Raw genomic sequence first — 24,519 nt, forward strand, 5'->3', positions numbered from 1 at the left:
AAGCAAAAAGGCTCACAAACACATGGAGGCTTAAAAACATGCTCCTAAATAATCAATGGATCAAAAAAAAAAATTAAAATAGAGATCAAGGAATATATGGAAACAAATGACAACAACAACACAAAGCCCCAACTTCTGTGGGACGCAGCGAAAGCAGTCTTAAGAGGAAAGTATATAGCGATCCAGGCACACTTGAAGAAGGAAGAACAATCCCAAATGAATAGTCCAACATCACAATTATCAAAACTGGAAAAAGAAGAAGAAATGAGGCCTAAAGTTAGCAGAAGGAGGGACATAATAAAGATCAGAGAAGAAATAAACAAAATTGAGAAGAATAAAACAATAGCAAAAATCAATGAAACCAAGAGCTGGTTCTTTGAGAAAATAAACAAAATAGATAAGCCTCTAGCCAAACTTATTAAGAGAAAAAGAGAATCAACACAAATCAACAGAATCAGAAATGAGAATAGAAAAATCACGACAGACTCCACAGAAATACAAAGAATTATTAAAGACTACTATGAAAACCTATATGCCAACAAGCTGGAAAACCTAGAAGTAATGGACAACTTCCTAGAAAAATACAACCTTCCAAGACTGACCATGGAAGAAACACAAAAGTTAAACAAACCAATTACGAGCAAAGAAATTGAAACGGTAATCAAAAAACTACCCAAGAACAAAACCCCCGGGCCAGATGGATTTAACTCGGAATTTTATCAGACACACAGAGAAGACATAATACCCATTCTCCTTAAAGTTTTCCAAAAAATAGAAGAGGAGGGAATACTCCCAAACTCATTCTATGAAGCCAACATCACCCTAGTACCGAAACCAGGCAAAGACACCACCAAAAAAAGAAAATTACAGACCAATATCCCTGATGAATGTAGATGCAAAAATACTCAATAAAATATTAGCAAACTGAATTCAAAAATATATCAAAAGGATCATACACCATGACCAAGTGGGATTCATCCCAGGGATGCGAGGACGGTACAACATTTGAAAATCCATCAACATCATCCACCACATCAACAAAGAGAAGGACAAAAACCACATGATCATCTCCATAGATGCTGAAAAAGCATTTGACAAAATTCAACATCCATTCATGATAAAAACTCTCAGCAAAATGGGTATAGAGGGCAAGTACCTCAACATAATAAAGGCCATATATGACAAACCCACAGCCAACATTATACTGAACAGCGAGAAGCTGAAAGCTTTTCCCCTGAAATCAGGAACAAGACAGGGATGCCCACTCTCCCCACTGTTATTTAACATAGTACTGGAGGTCCTAGCCACGGCAATCAGACAAAACAAAGAAATACAAGGAATCCAGATTGGTAAAGAAGAAGTTAAACTGTCACTATTTGCAGATGACATGATATTGTACATAAAAAACCCTAAAGACTCCACTCCAAAACTACTAGAACTGATATTGGAATACAGCAAAGTTGCAGGATACAAAATTAACACACAGAAATCTGTGGCTTTCCAATGTACTAACAATGAATCAATAGAAAGAGAAATCAGGAAAACAATTCCATTCACAATTGCATCAAAAAGAATAAAATACCTAGGAATAAACCTAACCAAAAAAGTGAAAGACCTACACCCTGAAAACTACAAGTCACTCTTAAGAGAAATTAAAGGGGACGCTAAAAAATGGAAACTCATCCCATGCTCGTGGCTAGGAAGAATTAATATTGTCAAAATGGCCATTCTGCCCAAAGCAATATACAGATTTGATGCAAACCCTATCAAATTACCAGCAACATTCTTCAATGAACTGGAACAAATAATTCAAAAATTCATATGAAAACACCAAAGACCCCGAATAGCCAAAGCAATCCTGAGAAAGAAGAATAAAGTAGGGGGTATCTCAGTCCCCAACTTCAAGCTCTACTCTAAAGCCATAGTAATCAAGACAATTTGGTACTGGCACAAGAACAGAGCCACAGACCAGTGGAACAGACTAGAGACTCCAGACATTAACCCAAACATATATGGTCAATTAATATTTGATAAAGGAGCCGTGGACATACAATGGCGAAATGACAGTCTCTTCAACAGATGTTGCTGGCAAAACTGGACAGCTACATGTAGGAGAATGAAACTGGACCATTGTCCAACCCCATACACAAAAGTAAATTCAAAATGGATCAAAGACCTGAATGTAAATCATGAAACCATAAAACTCTTAGAAAAAAACATAGGCAAAAACCTCTTAGACATAAACATGAGTGACCTCTTCTTGAACAAATCTCCCGGGCAAGGAAAACAACAGCAAAAATGAACAAGTGGGACTATATTAAGCTGACAAGCTTCTGTACAGCAAAAGACACCATCAATAGAACAAAAAGGAACCCTACAGTATGGGAGAATATATTTGTAAATGACAGATCCAATGAAGGCTTGATGTCCAAAATATATAAAGAGCTCACACACCTCAACAAACAAAAAACAAATAATCCAATTAAAAAATGGGCAGAGGAACTGAACAGTTCTCCAGAAAATAAATACAGATGGCCAACAGACACATGAAAAGATGCTCCACATTGCTAATTATCAGAGAAATGCAAATTAAAACCACAATGAGGTATCACCTCACACCAGTAAGGATGGCTGCCATCCAAAAGACAAACAACAACAAATGTTGGCGAGGTTGTGGAGAAAGGGGAACCCTCCTACACTGCTGGTGGGAATGTAAATTAGTTCAACCATTGTGGAAAGCAGTATGGAGGTTCCTCAAAATGCTCAAAATAGACTTACCATTCGACCCAGGAATTTCACTCCTAGGAATTTACCCTAAGAACGCAGCACTCAAGTTTGAGAAAGACAGATGCACCCCTATGTTTATCGCTGCACTATTTACAACAGCCAAGAATTGGAAGCGACCTAAGTGTCCATCAGTAGATGAATGGATAAAGAAGATGTGGTACATATACACAATGGAATATTACTCAGGCATAAGAAGAAAGCAAATTCTACCATTTGCAACAACATGGATGGAGCTAGAGGATATTATGCTCAGTGAAATAAGTCAAGGGGAGAAAGAGAAATACCAAATGATTTCACTCATCTGTGGAGTATAAGAACAAAGGAAAAACTGAAGGAACAAAACAGCAGCAGAATCACAGAACCCAAGAATGGACTAACAGGTACCAAAGAGAAAGGGACTGGGGAGGATGGGTGGGTAGGGAGGGATAAGTGGGGGAAAAAAGAAAGCAGGTATTATGATTAGCATGCATAATTGGGGGGGGAGAAAGGGGAGGGCTGTAAAACACAGAGAAGACAAGTAGTGATTCTACAACATTTTGCTATGCTGATTGACAGTGATTGTAAAGGGGTTTGTGGCAGGGACCTTGTATAGGGTAGAGCCTAGTAAACATAATATTCTTCATGTAATTGTAGATTAATGATAAAAAAAAGGAAAGAAAAGGGGGATTACTCCCTGATAGGATAAAACTAACTGTAAATCAATGATTAAAGCATGCTTTAAATATCAAAAAAAAAACCTGAACTATCATCACCACGTCTTCTCAGGCTATTCATCTGTAACTGCAGACACTTTTAACCTCCATCCCTAAGTCCTGACAACCACTAATCAGCTTTACATCTCTATAATTTTATTATTCACAAACATTATATAGAGAGTCATATATATATAGCCCTTCAATATTGGCTCTTTCCTCTCAGAATAATTCTTTTGAGACCCATCCAAGCTTTTGCATGGATCAATAGTTTGTTCCTTTTTATTGCTAAGTATTATTCCATGGTATGCATGTATCATCACTTGTTTAACCTTACACCCATTGAAGGACCTCTGCATTGCTCGGTTAAATAACCAAAGGAGAAAAAAACAAGGGTTATATGGCATTAAGTGTATGTTTTGTTCCATAAGAAACTGCTATACTGATTTCCAGAGTGGCTGAACCATTTGACATTTTCACCAGCAATATATGAGAGATTTTCCACATCTTCACTGGCATTTGGTGTTATCACACTATATCATTTTAACTATTTTGAATAGTGATACCTCTTTGCAGGTTTGATTTGCATTTTCCTAATGGCTAATGATATTGAATATCTTTCCTTGTGCTTTATTGCCATCTGCATATACTATTTGATGAAATCTTTCTACATATCTTTTTCCCATTTCTAATTAGACTTTTTATTCTCTTCACAAGGTCTTCCACAAAGCACAGATTTTTTTTATGAAGTCCAATTTAGCAAATTTTCCTTTTTATAGACAGTACTTTTGGTGTCAAATTTAAAAACTCTTCCGGATCCTAAGTCCCAAAGATTATCTTCTACATACTTTTTATACATGTTCTATTGTTTTATGTTTCACATTTAAGTCCATTATCAATTTTGAGTTAATGTTTGTATAATATATGAGGTTTGGACCTTGTTTATATTTTCCTATGGCTATCTAATTCTTCTAGCACCGTATGTTGAAAAGGTTCTTCTTCTACCGAGATATCAAAAATCAGTTGGGCATATTTGTGTAAGTCTGTTTCTGGTCTCTCCACTCTATTCTATCAGTCTATGATTTGTTCCTCCACCAATACCACACTGTCTTTATACTGCAGCTGTATATTACAAATCTTGACATTGGGCAGACTGATTCTTCCCATTTTATTCTTGTTTTACAAAACTGTTTTAGCTATTGTAGGCCCTTTGCCTTTTAATACAAATTTTAGAAAAGCTTGTCTATGTCTACAGAATACTCCTGCTGGTCATACTCCTTTCTATACTATTTCAAAAATTATTTTATGGGAAAATCATGCTTGATGCACACATCATCCAGGAGCCTTTCCCACTGCAGGACAAAGCCTGCCTGTGTATGCCAAGTACACTTTTAAGAAGCATTTGTCAAAGAATAGTCTAAAGACTCAGGGCATCTTTAGGGAGCCTGTAAAAATGTAGATTTCCTGCAGCCCACATTTTTCCTCTTGCCTGCCATCTCCTTTACCTAGGCTGTTTCCTAGAAAGTTTGAGCTGAACCTCATTTGCTTGGGATGATTTATAACAGTGTGACCAGCAGAAAAGGTGTCTGATTAAACAGCCCAACATATATGTATAGTCTTCTGGGAAGCTATGTAGGGCTCCCTCTGATCTCATACCATGAGTCTTTGTTACATCCTAAACATGGGTAGTTAGGGCATTAAAGAGAAAAATTCACCCTCTCTAAAAACAGGACAAATAGAAAAAGACCTTAACCTGTGGGCAGAAGCTATAGAAGACACTGGCAAATATCTGACAAGAAAAGCAGTCACTGATCAGTGTGATATACTTGGAGAGGAATGAGGAGAAATTTCCACCCGGAGCTGAGTTCCCACCTCATCCTAAATGGAGTTGAAGGAGGGGTGCTTAACGGGAGCTCTGTACTACCGATTTCCTCCACTTTCTGAATTGAAAGGAACTGTGGATTTCTGGATATTGGCTTGTCAAAGAAGGTTTATCTTTTAAACCTTTATTTTGTTAGTGATTTTGTTAAAAAGAATAAAAATATCAAACACCTGGCATATCAGTGGTGTGCTACTAATAACAAGCTCTACAAAAGAGAAATGCCCTGATTTTGTAGTGCATGCCTATTTCTAAGGTGTAAACATTCCCATCATGGCTGATTTCAAGCTACCAACATGATGTCACTGAACACAGAGTTAGGAAGATGGGCACTCCTGCATGCCACTGTATACAGCACCATTTATTTTAACATTAGAGGCTACTGGGTCTATGAAAGCATATCTCTTCCTAATAGCAGACTATGAATACTTGGCTAGAGTTTAATAGCATCAGAGGGCATACTGCTTATTTTATATACCTAGAATAAAAACTTAATAACAATAGTCACATCTTTTCAGCTTTGACATTATATCTGGCCTTCCTCCTGCTAAACATGGTATACACAAACCCATAATTTAACCAAGAAAATATTCACTTCAGTGGTTCCCAAGCCTGTTGAACATCAGAACCACCTGAAGTCTAATTAAAACTATAGATGCCCAGTGGAAGGAAACCAAATGTCCATTGCTAAATGAATGAATAAACATTCATGTTACATACATGCAATGGAATGTTATTCAGCCTTAGTGAAATTCTAACACATACTACAACATGAATGAACCTTGAAGACATGTTAAGTGAAATATGCCAGACACAAAAGGACAAATGCTGTAGGGTTCCACTTATATGAAGTACCTAGAATAAGCAAATTCATACAGACAGAAAGCAGAATAGAGGTTACCGTGGATTTGGGGGCAGGGAGGATGAGGAGTTATTATTTAATGGTATAGGGTTTCAGTTTGGAACCATGAAGGAGTTCTAGAAACAGATAGGGGTGATAGCCACACAGCAATGTGAATGCATGTAATGCCACTGAACTGTAGGCTTTAAAATGGAAATTTTATGTTATGTATATTTTACACAACAAGAAAAATAATAGAGATGCCTGGGCCTTACTCACAGATACTATGATTCACTTGGTCTGGACTGGGACTCACGCATCTGAATATTTCAGCAAGCAGCCCTGACAATTCTAAGGCACATCCAGGTTCAGGACCTCCACATTCCACAGAAGAGGAAACTGAGGCCTAGAAAGAAGTGGCTTGGCTAAGGTCAAGTAACTAGAAGTGGCAAAGTCAGGAATTGATTCCCCATCTAGTTTCAAGTCTCCTGCACTGTCTTCTTCAAATGGCTGAGAGAGTCTTTATGACTATCCTCTGATCCACAGGCACCAAGACACAGAAGTTCCCTGCCTGTCTAGATGCCTGAAAATATGATCCTGGCTTTTGCATTTAGCACCTCAATGTGGCTTTGCCTCTAGAGGTTTGAAGTTGTTACACTTGCATTCAAGCACCATTAGGGTGGCTATACCACAAGCCCAGAATCCAAAACATCAAAAACTCAAAGTGCATTTTTCTATCTGATCCCTTTGCCTGTGCCAGGTATGGTTCTGAAGATGCCAACCTTTCCCACGTAGTCAGAGGACTGCCTCATGTGTTAAATATCAGCTGGTCAATGCCTAAGCATGTCTGTAGATAATCATCTTGAGCCCTTTAACCAAGTTACTGGAAACATAATTATCTGGCTCTGCTGTATGTAAGCTCATCTAAGTGAAGGAGGCACTCAAGTTCATGGACATACCAATGTACTTTGTTCATCTTTATTAGGACTCTAGTCCTATTAAATGTCAGCCTCTCTAACAGATAGATTTCTAAGGCAAATTAGCCCTCAAGATGAAATTCCTCTCAAAAAGAGAATCTAGAACATTTGATCTTAAAAAAATTGAGCCAACCTCTGAAGAGAGCAAAAGTATTTTCTGATCAAAGCCCAATAAGAATGGTTGTAATTGCAGCATGATAATCATTTTAAAAATAATAAATAGATGCATGTACATTCATGCATCTTCATAAATAGATACATGTCATGCATACAACCATATTTTCAATTTCGCAGTTGCCAAACTTAAGCAGCAAACGAAAGAGAATCTAGACAGATGTTGGGGACTTCTGTGTCAAATCATTTCTTCCCTGTAGTTTCTGATGATACACCCTGGAGTACCTAGTTTATTTTTCTCAGTGTAATAGCTTCCATGAAACAATGACATTAGAAGCCTCAGAGGAGATGAGACTGTTTTGAATCCAGGACATTTTGAGATTATAAGCATCACTGTGACTTCATTCCCATAGTGAAACATAAGGCAGGAGGAGGGAAAATAATCTTCAAGTGCACAACAGCTTACTCCTCATAGTGGGCAAGTTAAAGGGTCACAGAATAGTTTTAGGAGCAACTGCAGAAAACTCAAAGTCAAATGAGAGGTGCATTTTATATGATGTTGTAAAAGGATGCAGATCATCATATCAAGATGATGGTCAGTGTGAAATATGCAGTCATAATTGCATAAGATTTTTTGGTAACTTTGCACAATATAACAAAAGATCTATAAAAAAGTACATTTAGTTCATTACTAAGTCTATTAGTGCTGAGATATATTACAGCCACTACCACATGAAAATACACTTAGCCTGTGATGATTTTAAGGATTTTTTTTTAGTCCCTATGGAATTGAGTGAAGCAACAGTAAAGTTTCAGGAGCCTAGAACTGGTTTATAGACTTTCAGCCATTGTTCAGTCCTATTTACCCATTCTTATTCTCTCCTTAAAATTCTCACTTAATTCATTTTAAGCCCTGAAGAATCCAAAAAGGACATGAGATGTGTTAAGCTGTATATAAGGTCAACTGTAATACCCTAAAAATACAGCTGAAATCATAAGACATGTACTGAACTAAGACTGGAATTTGGTCCCAATTTTCCTCTTTCTCTTACTTCCCTGTCTCCAACATGTATATTCAGTAGGCAACTACTATGCACCAGGCACAGTGATCACAGCTGAGAACACTATAGTCCCTGCCCTCACAGACCCAGTGTCGTGGGAATTACAGAAAATCAAAATGCTCAACCAGCATTGTGCCTAGCGTTAGGAAGGAGAGATATTGAATTCTATGGCAAGTAGCCATGGAGGCCAGGAATAATTGATGCTGAAAGTGGGAACTGAAGAAAAGGTAAAAGTTAACTGACATAGGGTCACCTAGTTAAGGGAAAAGAAGCCCAAGAGTAGGGAACACATGTGCCAGGCCCCACAGCAGGAGGCAGGCACAGAGCACTAAGAAAAACAAAAGAAAGCCTCCTACCAGAGTAGTCCAAACAAAAGGAGGCTAAAGGAATAGACTGCAGCCAGACCTTGCTGTTCCCTAGCCACTTACCAGGAGGAGGAGAGGGCTCAGCCAAGAGTGACCGTTTGCTAGCACTTACTGTGTGCAGTGATCCATAGGCTCTTCTAGCTCTAAGCACCATTTTCAAAAAATGCTTCTACTTGTTTGTAGAAGAGCTGTTCTGAATGTGGTTGGTAGAATTATAAGGTGCAGCCCAAGATTTCCACTCCCTGATATATCCACCTTGTATGATCCCCTGCTCTTGAGCACAGACAAGACCTGTCAATGTGATGGATGTCATTCCCAAGATTAGGTTATATCACCTGGCAAACATGAAGAGATTTTGCATGGGTGATTAATGTCCTTAATCAGTTTGACTCTGAGTTATTAAAAAGGGAAATAATCTTGAGTGGGCCTGACCTAAGGTGAGCACTTAAAAAGGGTCTATAGGTCAGAGAGATGCTCTTCTGCTGGCCTTGAAGAAGCAAGCCATTCTACGGCTGTAAGGAATTGAATTCTACTGACAACATGAGCTTAGAAGATGACCTTTAGCCTCACGAAAGACCCCAGCCATGAGTGACCTTGACTGCATTCTTGTGAGACCCAACTAAGCCATGCCCAGAATCAGAATCCTAACCCATGGAAACTGTGAGATAATAAATGAGTATTATTTTAGGCCATTAAGTTTATCATAACTTGTTATGTATCAGTAGAAAATTAGTAGATAGCATCAGTAGCTGAAGGTGGCTATGTTAGGTTGGTAGACATTTAAGAGACCCCCTGTGTTCTGATATGGCTGTGAGGCCCATGCCTGATTAAAGCACTTTGCATGTGATACAACAGGGAGACCAGGGCCACTGGCCTTTTCCACCACAACAAGGAACATTCTCAACTTGCACACTAGAAAAGTGAAAAAACTGATGCACCTTCTGTCAGCAGCAAGCCTTTGAAATCTAATCTTCTAACTTAAAGGCAACCACAAACTCTCTACTTAAAGTGCCTTCCAAAATCCTATGGAATCTAAAAAACAGAGACCCCAAATAAATGGGTTGGGACAAATCTGACAGGGAAGAAAAGATCTCTGTTTCAAGTTCTGTAACTAGTTTTAACAACAAAAACAGATTTTTGTAAGGTATGATTTTAATGTTAGCAATATCTTTAAACAATAAGGGCCATATTTATTTAAATGCCAAAATAGCCTGTTTATATGAAGGGAAATCAACCTATGAAATACATCATTTTATACCTTTTTTGTTGTTGTTAGAGAAAAGGAGGGAAAAAACAAGCACCTCTGTTTTTTTGTTTTGTTTTGTTCTGTTCTCTTGTTTTTGAAAATATATTGACAATTCCCATTCAAATTTATGGGGCTAAGTAGATAAAATTAGTTATACTGCATAGGCTAAATTATGTATACAGGCATTCCATAACCTAACAACTTTCATCAAGAAAAACATTAGAAATTCTCCTAAACTCAAAATCATAGTAAAAATAACATCAGTACTGGAATTGAGTAGCTCCATGGTACGATGCTTTTCAGAGCAATACAATTTCCCAAGATGTTTTAAATGATAAGTTAGAGTCTCAGCATCAGAACTGCTAGGAGTTAAGCGAATGGAGACTTCCACTGGGTTGGAAACAAAACACACACACACACACACACACACACACACACACAGGATACGCAAAGGCTGGCTCTGGAAAAGATCCCCAAGAGTCTGGTAAATAGTTATCTCCAGGAAAGGGTAGCAGGTGACTGGGGTCAAGAGTGGGAGGGAATCTTAACTTTGACGATAGATGCTTTTATTACTTTTAATTATATGAATGTATTATCTATTAAAAATATTTTATGAAAGCAGGCATACATATACTCACAAAAGAGTAAAGCTCATCTAAATTATCAAACTGGGGCACTGCTGTCATGGATACTGAAGAGCAAATCAACTTAAGTCAATCAGTAAGAAAAGCCACCACCTCCTAAGCCACATGTTGGTTTTAATCACCTCCACAAAACTTCTCTGCCCATATACTTCCTTTGAAAGTGCTGGTCCATCCAGGGTACAAAAGCCCAGGGAGGGAGAAGAGGTATGGGGAGGCCGAGACCAAAGTGATGGGCATCTCTCTCACCCCTTTATCTTCGGAGCCCTTCTAACTCTGCAGGTGTCTCCTCCCTCCTTCTTATCTCACAGGTGGTGTGACACCAGGCGCAAGAATGGAGCATTTGGAGTCTGAGTACTCCCTACCTCTCAGCAACTGTGGGATCTTGAAAAACATCACTTCACCTCTCTAAGTAGTTAAGGTTCCCTTATTTCAGAATAATAGTAACTACCACCTCAAGGCTAAATACAACAATATCTATGAAAGTCTAATGATCAAGGGCCTGTTTTTTCTCCCAAAAGAGTTTCTAAACCTAGTTCTCAGTAAAGTTTAAATGACCAATAGAGCGTTAACCTGAAGCACACCATTCTTTATTTGCAATGGGAAGACTAGAGCCAACTACATCAGGTAGCTCTACATGTAACAACTACATGTAATAACTACCAAAGAATTGGGTTTTGTCTAAAAGAAAGGAAAATAGAGGTTGAGGAAAGAGCCACTCTTGTTTGGACACCAGTCTAAGCATGGCTAGGATTGCCAATAGGGTTTTCGTTGAAAGCAGACAATCAGACTGGCACATGGCTAACTCAGGCTTTCTATCTTAAAACATTTAAACAATAGAACAATTTACTCTTGTCAACATAGGGAGCATGATTATTTTTAATATAAGTTTTTTTTTAATGTTCATTCCTATTTATGGTAGTGGCTGGCTCCCTCCAAAACAGCCACATAGCAATATTCTAAAAGGTATGGTCATCTTCCAGGTCATTCTCAAAGCAACACGGAGAAGAAGTCCCTTATTCATGACCTTGTATTGTATTAATGGCAACCTACAAATAACACTGTTCAATCTTTTACCATTATTCACAGTTCTCTTTTACTTTGGTCAGTAATTAGTCTCTATCAATGAGCCCAATCCCCTTAAAATTCTCCCTACATGCTCTGCTCTCTAGTTCTTATTTATCAGACCCTAGAATGGTTGGTCTGATTTTGGAAATCAGTACGCAGATATTTATACTTTGCCTCTTTCACTTCAGTTAATGAGATATCATAGGATATTTTTAGATCAAATATAAAAGTAAAGCTATTAAAAAATGCATCCCGTGGGATCACAATCCATAAAAAAAACAAGACAAAATGCAGAGAAATCAAAGGTAAGGGAAGATTGTGGAAAATAAACCCATCTGACGAATGAAAAGTCTGTTTTTGTATATCTTTTTCATCAAAGTATTGCAGACAATTAATAATGCATGCTCTATATAAAGAACAGAGGATAGAATCGGACCTATAAATGATTGAAACACACCTTATTCATTTACGATCCACTAATAACAAACATATTCAGATAACAAATACTTTACTGTTCATGAAAGAATCCCAAATTAAAGGGTGATTCTCAGTCCAAGTAAATACAGAAAAGTTGCCAAAACCATCTGTTTGTCTCAATGATCTCATTTGTTTTCATCAAACAATACTGTTTTTTCAAATTAGATTAATCTTTGGCCAATCGTTGGAGTTTTGGGGTAAAAATTTATAAGCATTATTAGCATAAAATAATCTCAAAAAGTGCCCTGGAATACCTGCTTGAGAAGAATTAATTATAATTTACTTAATATTTTGTTGTTGTTTTAAAGAATATATTCTGGCTTCATAAAAGTTAAGAACAATTTGGTAAGCAGTGCCATCCCATAAATATCTGGCACGTGGATCAGTAAATACTCATTGAATGAATGAATGAATGGAACAAATGAGCAATCTGACTGAAGCATACAGGAACACAAATACACACACACTCCTTTCTAAGAATTCTTATGGAAATACAAGTTTTTGTATTTCTGTCCTCAAGCAGATATACCCTCTCGCTTCCTTTCAATACCAACATCTTTTTCAGAGGAAAATAAGTAGAAGTCCTGATAGGATTCTCTTACATTTATGTCTGACCCCTCTCCCTTCCCCTAATCAACAAACAAAAACTTACTCCAAATGCATTTAATTCAATAGGTCTGGAGGGATGCCCAGAAACTGGTATTTTAACAAGTTCCATAAGTGATTATGAATTGCACGCCATGTCTAAGACCATTTCATGCCTTTGTGTGTCTCACAGCCTTCTCCTCAGAGCCTCCCCTTGGACAGCCCTCTTTGGACGTGATTACCTCCTCCTTGTTCACGACAACGACTTGCCCTTCTGGAAAGCCTTTCCCCGCACACTACACAGGCCTGGTCCACAAGCTGTCCTTCCCTCTCCCTCTGCACTCTGACTCGTCTTCCCTGCAGTACTTCCCCACCGCATGGTATTCCTCCATCCGCCCAGTAGAGAAAACTCCTTTAGGGCATGGACACCCTCTGGTTGATCTCTTGGCAAATGAGCTATTTAGCTTCCTGGGCCCTCAGTCTCTATCAATACAGTTACCTCACATGTAAAATGAGAAAGACAGAAATGATGTCACCATTGTGAGGACCAGGTGGTGAGCATAAACCAACCAGCCCAGTATTAGCATTGCAGAGCTGCGAGTCTCTTTGCGATCACTACTATGAAGACAACAGGTGGGGATAAAGGACGTGAAATCAACCAGAAGGTTTACACCTCACAACCCACAGGGCGTCAGCAACACTAAATGGAAAGGCAACCGCCCACAGCTTTCACAGCTTTGGGTCAAAGCTCTAGGTAGATACAAGCAGGTTCCACTTTTCATCACCCTGGAAGGTAATCAACGTGTAGAAGATCTTGTTTTCCTGCAGGACAAATGTCATCGCTGAGCTGTGTTCCCTGATCAGCAGCCTGGCCTCAAACAAAGGATGGGAATGACTAGTAAAGACCCGTAAAGGCAATACATATAAACTGCTGTAATTATTTAAAGGAATGAAATTAGGCTCCACATAATTATATATAAACTATGAACACTAATTACAAATGTGGCCCAAATGTATGATGGTACACATAAAATAAAATACAGATATAAATATAAAATGAAATATAAATAAACATAGATATAAATATAAACATGGCATAATATGAGATTTTTAATATTCCAAATTTCTTAAGAGATTGCCCAAGAAAGAATGAACTGATCATATCTCTTCTCTCCATACTTTCCCTGTTGTGGAAGTATCAAAACAAACAAAAACAACCTCAGAACACTTGCAAATGTTTCAGTTGTAGAGAATTTGTAATGACTAGGATGGCAAAGATAATAATGGTATTTCTCATTGAAAAATCATTCTTAGAAATAAGAGGCAAGTAAAACACTCTCCCCTTTCTCCATCAAGCCTATACTCTAAATTTAGTTAATTCTATAACTGCAATTGTCAGCATTGGGCCAAATTCTGTGAAAATAGTATCATTCAAGTTGTAACTTGTTAACAACTGTCAGTACTTCCCAATATACTGAAAAACATAAAAGCAATTATTGGCCCTGAGCTAGGTTCTTCAATAGGAACTTGACACCATTTCTCACCCAACCACAGAACGGGGGAGGAAAATTACCCAAAAGTAACATGGGGAAAGTCCAGAACAGGAAAGAACTGGGATAGGAGAGGACATGTGACTGTCTAAAATGAGGAACCTCCATTATGCACTGTGGCAAAGATCTTAAGGCAAAGGCAGCCAACGTGTCTCACTGTGGGGCTCACAGCCAGTGTGACCCCAGCTCTCCCTCCTCTTTCCCATCATCTTTTAGTAGGGAAGGGCTTAAAAACCCTCAAGGGAATAGGAACTGACACTAGCCTTGCCTTGTTCCAAGGCCACTAAGTAATGTCCATGACAATGTAACAGGAGCAAACTTCCCCAGACAGCACTTTTGACTTCCAAGTTGCTGTCCTTAAGGAACATAATACATGGGCACACATACATACATACATACAGTTAAAATTAAAAATAATTGTGGTAAGGAAGGGAAGAAGGAAGACGGAGAAGTCAGAAGGGGGAGAAAAAAGGCCCAACAAATGATGGGCGGTGCTTAACCAGTCCTGCGCTTGAGTGCCCCACCCCCACCTACTCACTTACACAATCGAAAAACTAGACAAATTTTGATAAGCATTCACCAGCACGTCAACATCTGAAGTGTTTCTTGGTCATTATCTATTTTGCTTTATTTCCTATACCATTCTAGTGATTCTAGTGATACAAGATTTTCAAAGCAGGAGGAAAACATAGGGTCAAAGAAACACCATGGCCTCACAGCTATAAAAGGCAAAGAGATTTCTCACCTCAAAGATGCCTTCACCAGAGCATCTATAGACCAATAGCCTCTAAAAGGTGTGGTTCTCATTCCTTCATCAAGAAGGCCCACCTTCTCCCTTCCTTTATTTATCTGGCAGCAGGTAAGCAAGCTTCAGCCCCCATGAGAGTCCAGTGGAGCCCTGAACATGTGCCCAGGGACCTCGGTCCAGAGCCACTGAGGCAGCAAGCTCGCAAGCCTACTGGAGAGACCATAGTCTGTCCCCATCTCTGTCATGTGCTAGTTCTGCGACTTGGGCAAGTTAGCAAACCTCTTAGTGCTACCAATTCTTCCACCTGTAAATTGGGGCTCTGACAGTACTGCCTGCACTGAGTTTAGTGCCTGGCTCTGAGTAAGGACTAACTATACTAGCTGCTGTCATTTCGATAAAGAGGATTATGACCTCGGTTACTGTTGTGATTAGGCAAGGCCCAGCAAGCTGCATTCTAACAGGTTAGTCTGTGGGCCACTGCACTTTGAGAAATACTATGTATACTCACGATTCCCTCAGGTAAGAGAAAGGATAATAAAAAAGCAATATTCAAAGGGAGCTCAAAGCAACTATCCAGCTTTCACTATTGCTTCGTGCAGTTAGTAACACTAGACTTCACCTTTCCACACACTTGCTAATGGTAGGAAGGTTCATCCAGAAGGGCTGTCTCCACTGTGGACACTGGTAGACCCACACCCTCCACCCATTCAACCAGGTTGAGTCATGCCGTGCTCACCTCTACAAGAGGCCTGACCAGTGTTGCCTGATCTGCCTGGTGAGCACCTCAAAAATAAAGTGGTACCTCTGAATGTAAATGCCTTTCAAAATAGGAAAATTAAGTCCATCGGCTCTCCAGTTACCATGTGTTAACTGACCTAAAAAACAAGAGGCTCCATTTCTTTGCTAAGAAAAACCCATTATAAATTATTCCCTAATCTGATCAAAACATTTTGACCCTGAGACAATTTTGCCTAAACAGCATTCTGCCCTAAAGTAAGGTATTATCAACACACTTCTCATGAATACAATCCCTCACTGAATCACTCTCTTTGAATAGGAAAAGTGAAAACCCCGGGTGTCAGCATGGAGGATGCCTGTTGAGAGAGCACTTAGGAAAGATGCAGCTGTTGTCATGTCACAGAATTTCTGCCACACACTAAGAATTTGCTGTGATGGCAGCTCTTCCCATGTGTGAACAGGTGAAGGAGAGGTTTAACCACATTCCCTGGAAGGCTAAATGCAGAGTATCTCTGGGTTAACAGTAATATCTACTCTCTACCCAGGTAATGCTCCCTTTATTCCTTCTGTCTGGTCCTAATTCCTTTACTACATGCTTTTTGGCTTCAGCCTCTTGTGTTTATCCTTGCCCAGTGCTAGAATCCAGAGCACCACCTAAATGCCCAGAAATGGAGAATGATCCAAGGATGTTGGTGCAGTCCCACAACAGAATCTTATGTACCATTAGGGACAATAGTTCCAAATAAGTTGAGAAGATATTATGCCTTGATGTTAAGTGGAAAGTTTTTAAAAACTAACGCAACAGGAGTTAGAGGACATCAACCAGGTAAACACTTCTACATGGGAAAATATTCAGAAAGAGATACACCAAATATTCACAGTTGTTACCTTTAGGTGGTGGGATTATGAGTAATTTATTTATTGCTTTCCAGCGATTTACACTATTTGCCAAAGCTTCTTCCTTGAGCATATGTTACTATTCTAATCAGATATATATAAGCCAGTAGCTAAGAGCAAATACAACCATGTCCCTTAAAACCCACAGGGTAAACATGAAGTTATGGAGCTGAAATGGAGAAAATGAAGGGGGCGTCTTTCACATTCTTAACCCCAAAGCCTAAGACATCAGGTCCTTTCAGAAGTCTCTCCTATGAAGAGGGCATAGGAGGCAGGCTGGGCCTTTTGACTTAACCTTACTATCAGAAAGAAAATCAGTTCTATTATTGGGTCCTTTTTAATTTAAAGAATCTTGACTTCTTAAGCTCACAAAGAATACTCAGGAAACCTGTCTGTCTTGGGGGTCTCCTTTCCTAGGGCAATCAAAGGAAAGAATGGTGATGAAGGAAACAGCAGGACAAGGAGGAAAGGTCACACATTACAGCAGCAGGAACTTCCCTCCGTATCACAGGTAACGTGCGCTTGACTTTCATTCTGCTTTCATTCTGTAGTATCCAACTGACCTCACACTGGCAAGGAAACCTTGCTAATGATTGAAAGAAGATAGCAAATAAGCAGTTTAAAAAATAAAGAATGAAATGGAGAAGGATTCCTTAAGGTCAGATGACTTAGATACACTAATGTGTTTTTCATTGTAATTACTTTATCTGATCATCTACTTGGGAGAGTCCTAATAAATTACTTTCTCGGGCTTTGCACTGATAGCTCTCAGAAGTCATATGGGTAAAACAGCTGACTCCGAACTCTGTAAAAAAAAGATGATAAGTAAATGGTTGATTCAGAAGGTTCTGAAAAGATATCATTCCAGCCGATCGGCTCCTGCTCCAAAAGCCTTTAGAGAGTATGTTGGCACAGTCAGTCCATCAAGTATTTAAAGAGCGGTAACCATGCTTACATTAATTGAGAAATGTTTACACGCCAGGTACAGTGCTAGCACTTTGAATGTACCATCCCATTTGATTGCGCCAACACAACTATTATCCTCTTTCACAAGGGAGGGAAGTGGGATAGAGAAAGGCCCCATGTCTCCACCTGCTCAAGTGGAGATGTTGGTAAATCAGGTTCCTGGGACTGCCATACAAATCACCATGAGCTTGGTAGCCTAACTGATTCATTCTCTCACAGTTATGCAGACTAGAAGTCCAACGTCAAGGTGTTGGCAGGGCCAGGCTCCTCCACAGCTCTAGGGAAGATTTCCTCTTTGCCTGGGCCTGGCTCCTGGCAGCGGTAGGCGCCCCCTGGCGTGCGGCAGCACAACTCCAATCTCTGCCTCTCGGGTGTTTTTTTTTCTAGTTTTTAAACAATTATTATGGTTTCTTGTAATAACTATAGTTGTTAAGAAGTTTGGCGTTAATACTTGAAATGTGGATTTTATATAATAGTGTGTTTTGAAAAGTTGTCACGATCTCTAGTGAATATACAAACTGATGAGTTAAAATCAGGCTTTCATTTTCAACTGGTTTCCATAGAGCTCTTCTTCGTGGTTCTTTCAGGCCACTCCCAACTCCAAAAAGAAAAGTATATATATATTCTTTCTGAGGGGACAGAAATGACAGAAATCCCATGGTACTACATCAAGGTCTAGTTCAGTGGTTTCCCCACCCAGGCCACGCATTGCATCTGGGAGCTTTTTAAAAAGCAGATGCCTCCTCCCAAGGACAACTGAATATAAATCTCAGGGAACAGAGTCCAAGTGTTTATATACACAATCTTGCAACATGTCCATGTTCTCCGTTGTGTCTGTCTGTCTTCTCCTCTTTAATAGACAGCAGTGATATCATACTGGGGGTCAGTATGACCTTATCTTAACTAATTACATCTCTGAAGATTCTTATTTCCAAAGAAGGTCATATTCTGAGGTTCCTAGTGGGCGTGCACTTTTGAGGAACACTCCGCAGCCCAGGGCTGCTGGATTCAGACTTGGCGGCGGGACAGGAACCCACATCCTGAACCACGCTGTTCATGCTGCCCTGTGAGGCACCCACTCTGCTAAGCTGTTTACACACACACGAGGTGATGTCAGAGCACAGTCTGGCTCCTGTCCTCAAAAAGCTGACTCACTGCACACAAATGAGGTCACAAAGGAGGACAAGCATCCGTGTGAGCTTCCGTATGCTGTAGAGACTTCACGGGGCAGGGGTGAATGAGGGCGGGGCCCTGGAGCACAGGAGGTCCCTGGACAGGCTGGGAGGAAAGACCTGAACGAAGGCTCAGAGGCAGGACAAGGAACAGCGTGTCCTAGACAGAGCATGTCACTGCACGGCCACAGGGAAAGAGTGTGGGGTGAGGATATTTTGGACTACTTCAAAAACAAATGGAGGAACTAAGATTTAATTTGGAAGGAAAGAAAAAAATTTAATAGGGACCAAAATGATAAAATTCGGGCTTAAAGACTCCTCTGGCAGAGGTGGGCGGGGTGAGCAAAGAGCCTGGAAAAACTGAGTGTTGAGACTTCTTGACAAAATATGCAGTGTGCGTGTGTGCGGACATGCACGGGCATCGTGTTTACATCTTCTCTTTGACATGTTAGCAACTTGCCTTAGAAAATAAACCAAGTATGTAGATGCTGGCCACGCTTTCCTTCCTCCACCAGGAGAGTGCCCCTTACTACCGACCTCCCCAACACACACACCAGCCTTCCTCCCAACAACCAGTGGCACCCCAGCCAAGAGCTGGGTGAAGAGAAAGGTGAGAGAAAAGGAAAGAAAAATGTCTGAAGCAACAGCCAAAAGAGAAGGCAGCCAAGACATAAATCACCTTTGCACCGCTCACAACAGGCTCCCCTCTGCTTGATAGCCAGGGCGCAGTCTCTGGACAGCGCCGGGCACTTCTCTCTCCTGCAGGTCACTTCCTTGTTCTAGGAAAAAGAGAAAAGAGATGTTTCAAATAAACTTCAAACAGAATCCCCAGAACCCTGACATATGGCTAAGGTTTTCCTAACCTCCTATCTTGCTTTCATCATTTCAAGAAAACTCTAGGATAGCAAATAGGATCTTGCTCTCTCTGGAACAGAAATATCCATCCAGAAACATAGGACTTTTTGAGATTAGGGGCAGATGAGAAAGGATGAAATGTCCCTTCTTTACAAACCAACTGAACCTAGATAACCAAATGCCAAGAGAGAAGCTTTGTCCCACTCTGTTCTAAGGTTTCTTTTTAGTACACATTATAGAAATCATAATATTTGTGTAAATTGTATTTTGCCCATTGGGCTACCTGGGCCAGGACTGCATCATGAGAACAAAAATATTTGTGCATAGCTGTCCAACAATCCTTAACAGTAGAATGCATTAAAATGCAGCAATCTGAAGTTCCAACTCAAATAATGACAGAGTTGAGTATTGAATCAGCTAAGTAATAGAAAAAAATTATTCCCCATACCAAGCAGAGACACAGTTGTCAGTGTTTTATAGCCATGGGACAGCTGTGTTATATTAGCACTTAATGCTAATGAAAATGTGGTGAGCATTTGTATCTTTGGTTTTATCCTGAAAGGTTAGCTGTTAAAATGTCTTAGAGAAGATTCAAACATCATGTATATGCCTGTTTGTACACAGACTGGATGCACATGAACAGAAAATACTATGTCACAGAACTTCAACAAGATTTGAGCTTTAACAGGTGTCTTCTATATGCTAGGTGCTGTGGCTTTCATTCTGATTACAACTTTTGGGATAAGTATTTCACTAACCTGAGTTTACAAACAAGAAGACTGCTGCTCACAAAAGGTATATGATGCTTCCACAAGTTCACAGCCCTGCTTTGGTTGAGGAGGATTTCAAGTTGAACTCACAAATGTGTGCATACCCACGCCCTATCCTGAGTGAAGGGTGGTAATACACATTCATTGGTTGATTTGGGGGCAGATCAGAGAGAAAGGACTGACCAGTTCTTTCACCTTGAGATGAACCTGAAACCCTCTTGGAATATGTGCAAGAGAAATCCTGACTCAGCCCTGACAATGAGCTTGGGAAGATTCACAAGGGTACCCAGGATGCTTCAGTGTCAGGTGTCAGGAGGATAAGGAAGGTCTTAACCTTCTCTGGTCCAGGACTAAGGCACCGTGTGGTGTATGTGTCTGTAAGTGTGTGTGTTCATGTTGGGTGGTCCAAGCCAAGCCTGTACACCAAAGATCAGAGCGAAAGCAGTTCTAAAATAACACACATTGCCTCTGTGCAGCCCACAAATTCCCTGGGAGTTCCAGAAACTCCCTGCATGCTCCAGGGACTAACTCTAACATGAATCCAGATTGTAAAGCCCTCCCCTTTCAAGTGATCATAACCTCCAAGAGTCCCAGAACCTGCTCCCACCAACTCACCGATTACCGTCCCCCAGAATGGAGGATATGGGGCCCAGGATGATTGGGCCTCACTCTCCCGACAGCTCTATGTCCACAGCAGTCTGGTTACTTCACTAACCTAATGGCTTTTCAAGGCCACTAGCCATTAACACACCTGCCATGGCCAGCATTGCTCACACTTTTCCACTAAAGGACACACAAAGAAAGTGACCCTCATGTCAGGCAAGGGACCCTGAGACCAATGTGGTAAACATACCGATGAGGCCATCTGGGACCTGCCCAACCACCCAGAGAGAGGACACCAATCCTCGGCCACTGTCCCCACTATGGCAGAGTCACTCAGAGAGAGGGCACCAGTGTCCAGCCACTGTCCCCACCCCATTAGGGTCACCCAGTGAGAGGATACCAGTCCTCAGCCACCGTCCCCACTCCCTCAGGGTCACCCAGAGAGAGGACACCAGCCCTCAGCCACAGTCCCCACTATGGCAGAGTCACCCAGAGAGAGGACACCAGTGTTCAGCCACTGTCCCCACTCCATTAGGGTCACCCAGTGAGAGGGATACCAGTCCTCAGCCACTGTCCCCACTCCCTCAGGGCCACCCAGAGAGAGGACACCAGCCCTCAGCCACCGTCCCCACTATGGCAGAGTCACCCAGAGAGAGGACACCAGTCCCCAGCCACTGTCCCCACTCCCACAGGGCTGGTACTGCTGATATTTCTTTCTTCATCTTTTTTGCGTCTACTAAGGCCTAGATGTTTCTCCCAGCTCCCCAGATGATTCCAGGATGTAGCCTGGGCTGAGAACCACTGCTCTGTGAAGCTAAGTGGGTCCCAGGAGCTGTCCACAGGCTCTCAGTGAATGACAGCCCTACAACCTGGACTCAGGTGTCCCGAATCTAAGTTCTTCAAAGCCCCTCCCTCACCCTCTCTTCCTCACAGTGATGGTGGTACCAGACTCACTATCAGCCATGACCTTTCGATTTATTCTCAGAATTTTTCTCAAATTGCAAATATTAATATATAGTTATGGTCACAACCCAAATCAAAGAGGCATATTTTTAAAAATTAAGTGTGTCATTGCACTACCACCAAAGTGAGCAAGAACAATGGTCAGGTATATGTGCTGTTTGGCATTATTAGTGGTGATGCCATTTGGCGAAGTTCAGTCCCTGAAAACCATAGTTGGGTACCAAATCCCCACACTCCAAGGTGGCTGTGCAGTGACACCCTTCCCAAGAGAGGTATCTGTTACTGCAGTGTTAGGCTAACAGACCTGGCTGCAGCCTTAGGGAAGGGCTGTCCCCAAAGCTCATCTCTTCAAGGCCAACTCCTAAAAGCATCTCCTCTCTGAAAAGAAAAATCCTCAGACACGAGGAGTTCAAAGCAGTCAGAGTGGATATGAAGTCATAACGCAGGGTCTGACAACTAGGAAGATACAAATTCTCTTAAATATGGGAACTCTGAGCTGAATTAGAAACCTGGGAGCCAGTCAAAATCCCTAACAGGATCCCAGGATTCATAATAAATAGCTTGTAATTACAGCCCAGCACAAAATTATTCCAACCAGATGGTTTGTAGATTCACATCTGGAATTTTTTTTGTACACACACACACACACACACGGACAGAGCAAACCTAAACCTTAGCGGTAGCTTTAGTGGGCTTTTCTCCACCTTCTAATAGTAATACTTGGAGTTTTTTATATTCCACCAAAGGTCACATTGGCGCAGAGCTGCCCTATCTGAGCATTTCCCTGGTGCCTGGTTGGCATAGATGTGGAGCACATGCTTAGAATCCCAGGCCCTCGAAGTAAGAAAGAAAAAGTACAAAGAATCACTGGTTAGAGGCTGATTCCTCCATCTCCTTAATTGAGTCCAGCACCAGAGTAGACTCAAGCATAGGTAATTAACACCACTCACTGTACTTTCCCTGATTTTGCCAAAAGACTAAAACACCGGTCTTCAAGCCAGTGGTTCTGGTGAGAAATTGTACACACAGAGCCACACCTTCAGGAGTCCATCTCTATTGGAACTCATCCCCATGTGCATCAAGTGTCTACTTTTTCATTTAAGAAATATTTTCTGATACAGAGTCATACTTTCTATGTACCATGCTCTGTGCTAAGAATTTTACATGCATTATTTCACACACACACACACACAAAAAAAAAAAATTCCACATCATCCCCATTTTACAGATGAGAAACCAAGGTTAAAAACCTTGTCCAAGGTCATACAAGAAGCAGATGTAGAACACAAATGGAGGTCTGTCGGACTCGAAAGGCAAGTGTTTAAATGATGCCCTTTGCAACTTCTCAGGCATTCAGGATACAAGCAAGAACAAAACAATGACCCCATCCTGAGGCTCAAGGGACATTAGTGCTTTCCGGGTGGTTCCATAGATGTGAAATGAGCTCTCCAACAAGAGCAGACTAACTCCAAGGAGCTGTGTCACCATCAACCACAGAAAGGTCTACAAACACCAGCTGTTTTCTGGTAACGAGGGAAACTGTACAGTTTGGGATACTGATAGGCAACTGAGCCTGGCACACCTTTGAAAGCCAGGCTGGCATCCTCAAACAAATTTTCCCCAAGATTGCAGTTGAGTTTGAATCCACCCAAATCTAAGCAACAGAAATGGTGGCAAAAAATGCACTGAAGAAAAATATCAGAATAATCTCTAAAAACCTGACCCAACCAGTACATAACAGTAATAAACCTCATCACATTTTTCATTCTCCAGCTCTGTCTCCCATGTTTATCACTTTCTAGGATCTGCCAGGTTGTGATTTACCTGTTGTCAAAGGCATGTTTGCATTATTGCCTCCTTTCCAAATGACTAAACATATCAAAACCCAAAACATAGCCTCTGGAGGCACATGAAATGAAGTGCCAACATGCAACAATAAAAGGGGGATATAAGGAGTAAAAAAGAAAAAGTCTACAAGGCTGGCAACACAGCTCTGTAAGAATTCGAGCCAAACCACAGGTCCAGCCACACAGCCAAGTTCAAACAGGAATCCTGCAGCCAGGCTGCAGTGGCTGAGGTCTGCCACTAGATGGTAGCACAGAGTTCCCTGGGTTTAGGAACGGTGGCCAAACAACCAGCCAGTGCCTCCTGCACAGTTCTCAGGGTCTGATCTGCAGGGAAATGATCTTTCACGGATAGGGTTGCACAAAGAAGATAGTAAATCACCAATTTAAAATTCTCCTATTTGCCTTCCTCAACCAGACAAAAAAAAATGTTTTTGAGATGCTTTTGTTCTATTTCAGCCAATATCTTTAGATGTTATTTTTTCAAATATTCTTCCAGGACCAATGCTATGATGCAATATGTGAAGTATTGCCTGACCTTTCATTTATACTAAGAAAATAATAATAAAGTAGAACTCTGGAGAGAAAAACACAGCAGCTAATATGATGAGACTGATCATGGAGAAATGTCAGCTGGCAGATAGTCTATATTTAGAACATGAAACAGCATCACAAATTTC

The 24,519-nt window shown here is 40.7% G+C and overlaps 1 protein-coding gene across 3 annotated transcripts in view; it reads right to left on the reverse strand.

Annotated features, from left to right (window-relative positions):
• The window catches only part of BMPER (BMP binding endothelial regulator), a 230,076-nt gene that overhangs the window by 180,579 nt on the left and 24,978 nt on the right, over positions 1 to 24,519 (reverse strand). For all 3 annotated transcript variants that reach the window (XM_073238615.1, XM_073238614.1, XM_073238616.1), the window contains exon 3: positions 19,484 to 19,583. In XM_073238615.1, the coding sequence (XP_073094716.1) occupies positions 19,484 to 19,583 (100 nt within the window). The remainder of the gene's footprint in view (positions 1 to 19,483; positions 19,584 to 24,519) is intronic.

This window comes from Manis javanica, chromosome 6 (assembly GCF_040802235.1).
Source record: "Manis javanica isolate MJ-LG chromosome 6, MJ_LKY, whole genome shotgun sequence".
NCBI lineage: Eukaryota > Metazoa > Chordata > Mammalia > Pholidota > Manidae > Manis > Manis javanica.